We start from the raw sequence: 7466 nt of genomic DNA, 5'->3' as shown, positions 1-7466 counted from the left end.
GTTTGTAAATACGCCGATAGCGGTTTTGAAGGTGGTTACGGAAGCGTAGCCTCTGTTGAATGCAGTCCGTGAAAAAAAAAAAAAAGTTGTGATGCGTTGTCGCTTGGCAGTGGTGAATAAACGACCACGTTTCGGCCGATGTGGCTGGAAAGTTCGAGTAAACGCGTTCGAGTCGACCCGCTCGTGTCGAGTTCACGTAAACGGTTCTCACGTCGCACTCCTGTTTTCCTCGCAGGCGGTCGCGCTGTGGCGGTTCCCGGCCTGATTCACGGCCTGGGCGAACTACACCGGCACTTTGGCCGGATCGCCTGGTCCGAGCTGTTTGCGCCCGCGGTGAGCCTGGCGCGGTTCGGGTTCCCCGTGGGTTCCGAGCTGGCCGCGGCGCTGTCCTCAGCGCGCGCAATGTTCGACACCAACCTGCGGGTGCGGGCGCTTTTCTGGAACGAGGTGTCCAACTCGCCCTACAAGGAAGGAGAGACGCTCAAGCAGCCACTGTTAGCAGACACGCTGGAGATCATCGCCAACAGCAGCGCCGCAGCCTTCTACCACGGCAAGACAGCCAGGGCCCTCGTCAGGGACGTCAGAAGCATCGGTGAGGACTGGAGCATTCAATTGATGTGATTTTTATTGTTTCAACGGCAGCTTGGACAAATGGCACCATAGCTAGCGTACTTGGTATGCACAAGGCGGGGTGAAGGATTTCGCCCTAGAGAAAGATGAGAACAAGAACAGAGAAAAGCTTGAACCCACTTCAAAACCAGTGGTACACGGTGGCAGTAGAGATCGAACTAGCACACAAGCCGGATGCCGAAACTCTGTTAGACGAGAACTGCGGCTAGAGGCGAACAAACACCAGAAAATATCCACGCCATATGAGCCGATTTGAAGACGATCACTTGAACTTTAACCTCCTCGGACTAAACTTCTCTAAAGCAGCCTTCTTTTAAGAAGGCTGGTTTGGTTTGGTTTATGGGGTTTAACGTCCCAAAGCAATTGAGGCTATGAGAGACGCCGTAGTGAAGGGCTCTGGAAATTTCGACCACCTGGGGTTCTTTAACGTGCACTGACATCGCACCGTACACGGGCCTCTAGAATTTTGCCTTCATCGAAATTCAGCCTCCGCGGCCGGGACCTAAACCGCGTTTTTCGCAGCAGCCGAGCGCCGTAACCGCTGAGCCACCGCGGCGGGGCCTTTTAAGAAGGCTGAACGAAATGCATGAGCTTTGCTAGCCGCTTTGGTCCCCTAACTTGCGTTGTCAGTTTATTGAACACGGTCATCACGCCATCACCTTGATTTTAGTTCTGACTGCATTCACCGGGAAGCCGCCGCGCAGTCGACATCGAGCAGATCAGTCTGAACAGTTGAGAACGTAGCGTAAATTCTCCTTTCCGCGATGCACAGTGCAACCGCAGTGGTCACTTTAAATTCTTTGCTGTCTTTTCCTGCAGTGCACACACAGTTCGGCTGTAGAAAATGGCAGGGAACTCGTATCAATGCCGGAATTATTCCATACACGCCTTCTGATTGAGCATAGCCAAGGAGATATTGCGTGGGTATAATTGGTGTTTTGAAGACAAACTGGACGGCGCAGGGTCAGTTTGTTCTGGTAAGACGTCAAGTTCCTTCGTTCCAATATGGCTTACCCTTGTACTTGGTGGCACGGGTGGGGTCATCCGACAATCGCCAGATGGTTACGGGGCCATTCCTTCTGCGCAGGCGGCATCCTTACGCAGCGGGACCTGCACGTCTACTCGTCCAAGTGGCGCGAGCCCCTCGAGGCGGAGCTGGTGGACGGCTCGCGGCTGCAGAGCGCCCCGGCGCCCAGCTCGGGGCCCGTGCTGCTGTACGCGGCCGCGCTGCTCAACCGCATGCGCGCCCCGCGCTCGCAGGACCTGCTCTTCCATCGAATGGTGGAGAGCTTCAAGTACGCGTACGCCAAGCTCAACGAGCTCTCCGACGAGGACTTCGTCAGCCTGTCCGCGGTATTTTCTGCTTCTTGCTTTCTCGGCCCTTCCGGTAACCGCGACGAGCTGGACAATAGTCATAGTCGCATGGCGATGCGCAGAAACGACAAGCCGCAGAGCGGCAAGACATGACAGAGGCTTTTGAACCTTTCAATGTGCTTTTTGTTGGGACAGCAACACTACACTAGTCGCCCACCAAAAAATTTCGTGAAGCCGTGGAAAGGTCATACTGCGCATGCGCGAGGAGCAGTGACGTCACACGGCGCACAGTGGCGCGACGCCGCCGTCGCTGCGCAAGTGACGCAGAGGTGCTCGCCAGTTGCGCATGCGCAGTAGCGGCGCATAGCTAGCGTGCCGGGGCCGCCGGCACGCCAGCTGTGCGTAGTGACATCACTTGCTCCTCGCGTATGCGCAGTATGGTCGTGCAAGAGCATGCGAAACGGCGAGACTGTAGGCAATGTAGCTCACTCAACAATATACGGCTACGCGCAGATGTTGCTTTAGCAATCCTCCAGGTTTGACCATAGCTAAACCCCAGCCAATTTTTTAAAGCTCGTTGAATGTCCTACTTCTGCAGTAAAATTACGCAAGAAGAGATGCCTGCACGTTGCGTGGTCCTGCTGTTCGAATGCAAGTGAATATTTGCACAAATATAGCTGAGCATCGGCTCAGCAGTTCGACTTAGTACTAGGGTCAAGGTCTAATTTAAACGACTAATATTTAGGACCATGTGCTAGCAAGGATAATTGTAAGGATTGCTTAGACGCGAAAAATTATTGAAGGAAGTGCAGAACCTCCTTCAGGTTACCTCAAAGCACAGATATATGCCGTGAAATCCAAGAATACAAAGTTCTCGAGCTGACATCGTTTCCGATCAACAGAATGCTCTGCCTGGTGCTTCGCAGAGCATGCGCAGCATCACCTCCCTGGAGCACGTGCGGCGCACGCTGAGCCTGATCGACGACCAGCGCACGTACGACGACCCCCGCCATTACGGCCTGCACCGGCTGGGGCGCATGCAGCACGGATCGTCGCACTTCGCCTTCCTGGGACCCTCGGGGGACGCCGTCTCCCTCACGGGCTCCCTGGGAGAGCAGTGAGCCCACCTTCTTCCCCACATCTTCTTGCATATAGCTTTGAACCGCCGCGGTGGCCTCTGTGGCGTTCACCATGTAAGCACGAGGTCATGTCTTTCATCTATAGCGTTCCGGTGCAGAGGCTCTCACATTTAATTTCACACGTAACCGAAAGACGACTGACCTGTGGGACATGTGAGCCCAGATGTCCGACATCGCCTCTCTTTATAATCTTAGGCTTGTGCTGTCAATCTCCAAATAAAAACTCGCCAAAGCAAAAGTTTCCTGTATCTTATCCCTTTTCCGCTTACTCAAAGCCCTCCTCTTGTGCGCAGCTTCGGCGCGCGGTGCGTGTCCCCGACGTTGGGCGTGGTGCTCAACAACCACATGTCGGAGTTCACGCTGCCGCGACCACAGCTGCCGGGCTACCAGCCCAACGAGAACAACTACATCGAGCCCGGCAAGCGGCCCGTCACCGCCATGGCGCCTGGACTGCTTGTCGACCGGCGCGGCGACGTCGTGCTCGTCATCGGCGCTTCCGGCGGGGCGCGCATCGTCAGCTCGGCCGCGTCCGTGAGTGGCTGCTCTGGATCAAATGCTGTCCGCGGCAGTTTCCTTAAACGGGTGGAATAATGTAGCAGCGTTCAGCGGTTCTATTCTTACCTGTTGCACTTTCTGACAGCAATTCCTTGAACACTACTTGTTCTCTTCTCCATCCCAGAGATGTGCTGTTAGATATATTTATACACAGAAATTCTGGAAAAGCGCATTTTTTCAACAGGAAGTTGTTTATGAATGCATTTTTCTCGCATATAGTAAGACTGCACAATAACAATCAATATATCCGCAAATTCCCCCTCGGCACCTTGTAGTTTTCTCCTATTTAGACTAAAAAACGCACCCATGTTTCTCTATAGCAGACTTTATCCATGCGGGCCCAGAACAAACTATACGGAGAATATTTGCTATGCATCGTAAAATTAGACCGTTCCCATATTTATGTTCATAAAAGTGTCTTAACAATATGCCATAGTTGCCTCGCAATCAAAGTGATGTCAAAGAAAGCTGGACTTCAGTCGATACATGTTGCATGTCTAGCTTCTAGAACTGTTTTTCCTACGGCCACCTTACACGAGCAATCCAGCAAGCGTTACAACTCGGCAGCTACTGCGCGGTCGGATGCTTACCTAACCGCGCTAAAAAGGAGTTGCCGTGTCTCGTGCAGGTGATCCACAACATCGTGCGCCGTGACATGACCGTGCAGGAGGCTATCGAGGCGCCCCGCCTCCACCACCAGCTGCTTCCCAACGTGGTCGTCTACGAGCCGCACTTTTCAGAGGTGCGGCATTCACACACTTATATAGTAACGCCTTCTCCTCGCTTGTCATCGCTACACAAGCGTTCTAGCCACGGGCCTGTAAAATGAATACCGCCAAAAGGTTTCATGTAGAGGAAGAACATTTTTAGAGCGACAGCTCTATTACTACATGTCTCCCAAGGTCAATCTTGATGCGCGTTTGACCTTGAGGCCCCGGAAGGCAGGCAAACCACGTGACTTGCCAAGCAGAGGCGCACCTGCGCGCGCTCGCCGGCTCCTCTGCTCTGATACCACGTGATTAGGAGAGGGCATGCTGGGAGAGGCGCAGCTGCGCGCGCTAGCCGGCTTCGCCGTTGTGATACCACGTGGCTAGTGTAACAGTTGCTACGTCGGCGGTTTCTCCTTCAGTTACGTCATGAATGAAGCGCGCGCCGGACTGTGTGTGTCAGCTCTGGCGCCGCCGTCAAGCCGCGTCCGATCATCCAGTCGATATAGTTCGCCGAGCAGGCGTTCTGCAGAGGACGAGAGCTAAACGATGAACCCGAGGATCAACAAGAAGCTAGACTTGTGAAGCAACGGAGGTATCACCGGGAGAGAAAGGCCAAACGGTTAGCGGTGGAGGCTGCCGCTGCTCATTGGAATTATAATTAGCTCACCAAGCGAAACTGAACTTTCGCTCTGTATAACTAGGTTTTGAAGAGTTAAACTTTAACAATTTTTTTAATTTTCTCCAATTCCAAGTGGTCTAGGAATGTTTCTGCCACCCTTCTGCGAGCACGCAGAGCCTGTGACTAGCCTTGCTAATTCAGCACACACTACCTAGATTAGCAGCGGCAAATATGTGTCGCACTTTTTTTGTTCATGGCGCGAGCTAGTTCTTCCAAAAGGTAGAATGCAAATCTTGAGAAAGGTGACGTAAGGTTCTGATATTTAAATATATGTCTGAGGGCACCTCCACATCATGTGTGCATTCGGTGTGTAGTCCCCGCGACAGGGACAGGAAGGAAGTCTGGTAAGCCGAATATTTCAGTGCATGCCTCTGCAACGTCTCACTATTGCACCAAGCCGGACTCATTTCAGTCATGCATGAAATGGACCCAGAAAAATTCAGCACCATCACACAGAGTACAACCAACGTAACGGGGAGGGGTTGCTCTAAACGTGTAGTAACCTGTTCCGGCATTCATGAAGCTTAGCACAGTTTTATGAAGTAAGAAACTGAACTGCTGGAGTGGACTACAAGTGGATGGCGTGCAAGAATTCCGGGGACTTTTGATCACTTTGAGCGGCATCTTTCGCAGCGCTTGTCCTGAATCTTATGCTCGTTTTCATGCGCCAGTTAACTTTTCTTCAGCTATGTTTCGCAGCCATCATCGCGCTAGAAACCGGACCTGGAATAATTGACGACTTAGTTGTTCTCCGCGTTCATCAGCGAACCAAACTCTATATCGTGTATTCAATTTCCGACTTTGTGTCAGTGCCTGTTCAGAGCATGAGCCAACGCCCTCGTCTCGCAGGAGGTGCTCGAGTCGCTCCGTCAGCGGGGCCATGTACTGAGGCCCATCGACCGGCGACCTGCAGCGGTCAACGCCATTGGCCGCGCGCAAGACCGCGTCATCTACGCGGTCGCAGACTTCCGCAAGGGCGGTATCGTCGACGGATACTGACTACCGGCGCCGGCCTTTTTGAACACTACCCCTGCTTTCCTTTCCATCCTATTAGTCTATTCCTTATTTCCTCCTATAGCCTTTCCTTGTCTTATCTTTCGTGTGCCTGTATCCTCCTTTTACACTTTCCTCAAATCCCTCCGCATGTTCGTCATGGTTCGCATGAAAAAAAGAGCTGTTCAAATGCCTTCGCAAGGACTTCGAACATTTTTTTTATCATTGTTTGATTTACTGTTTATTTGTCTGTTATTTTTTGCGTGACAATTCCCTCGTAGACGCAGTGGCGAAGTTTGGTGATTTAGCGAAAGCATTTATACGCGGCTTGATCATAGTGGTGTAATACTATGCAATTGTTTTCTGATACATTCGTCTGAGATGTTCCACAAAATAAAATTAACTTATGCATTGCACCAAGAATCTGACTCACTGGGTGTGGCGTATGAATGCGAGCAGCTGAACTTCTTGCATGAGTTCAAGCAGAAGTTGCATTAAAAGTCGCATTGCCAAAGCGCAAGTCTTAGATACTGTGGCTACACTAAACGTAACATCGAGGCCCTTGAAATGATTCAACGCAAAGCCGTCCGTTTTATTTTTTCAAAGTATCGTGTAACTGATTCACCAACGACCCTCATGCGAACTCACGGTATTGAAACATTACAGCTGCGGCGGAAAATTCAAAGACTGAAACTACTTTTCTTACTAAAAAACCATAAACTGTCTATGAATGCAGACCCCTTCCTCAAACCTAACACTACGCGCCAAACACGAAATCATCATACACAATCATTAATCCCTTACAGTGCTAGGATTAACGCCTTTAAATACTCATTTTTTCCACGCACCATTGAGGAGTGGAACAGGTGTCCGCCAGATCTCTTAACCAGAGCTGATTCTTTTGACTCTGTTTTCTTCACAGCATTTAATTTGAGAGCCATTTATTTCTACGTTTACTTTTTTGTATTTTGCATCTGAGCCTTGTATTTATTGCTGTATTTTGTGTTACAACTTGTATTTAACATTTTTCAATTTTGCTAAACCTGTTCTTTTTTTCATATATTATGTATTCGCCCCTCCTGCTTGGGCCTACTGTAGGCCTGCAGTATGTTCTAAATAAATAAATAAATAAATAAATAAATAAATAAATAAATAGATAAATACAATGTCGAGTTATTTGCCCTCGGTGAAATGATGTCGTAACAGGAGGAACATAGTGGAATCTCGCGAATTTCAATTCACATTTCGAACTTCGGCATATTCAACTGACTCTCTGGTTCAGTCAACATCTTGCGCAAATAGGGAAGCCTGGTTGGGTTTGTTTTAATTAGAACAAATCTAATACTCCCTTCGAGTTTGAATTATCGAGATAAGTCTGTAGAGCCTTGGCGATCCTTGGCATTTGAATGCGTTCGCATATCCGAGGTCAACACCCGAAATTTCTTT

The 7466-nt window shown here is 50.3% G+C and overlaps 1 protein-coding gene across 1 annotated transcript; it reads left to right on the top strand.

Moving 5' to 3' along the window:
* The first annotated feature begins 1723 nt into the window (after positions 1-1723).
* LOC149364728 (scoloptoxin SSD20-like) lies at positions 1724-6122 on the top strand. Its single transcript, XM_089570179.1, has 5 exons — positions 1724-1983; positions 2871-3061; positions 3377-3614; positions 4267-4380; positions 5877-6122. Exons 1-5 carry the CDS (start codon positions 1870-1872, stop codon positions 6024-6026), a joined length of 807 nt encoding a protein of 268 aa, XP_089426305.1. The 5' UTR covers positions 1724-1869; the 3' UTR covers positions 6027-6122.
* Positions 6123-7466: the final 1344 nt, after the last annotated feature.

The sequence above is a fragment of the Amblyomma mixtum genome, chromosome 2 (genome assembly GCF_055824585.1).
Source record: "Amblyomma mixtum isolate Tamu chromosome 2, ASM5582458v1, whole genome shotgun sequence".
In the NCBI taxonomy this organism is placed as follows: domain Eukaryota; kingdom Metazoa; phylum Arthropoda; class Arachnida; order Ixodida; family Ixodidae; genus Amblyomma; species Amblyomma mixtum.
This window is presented reverse-complemented; position numbering and strand designations above follow the sequence as displayed.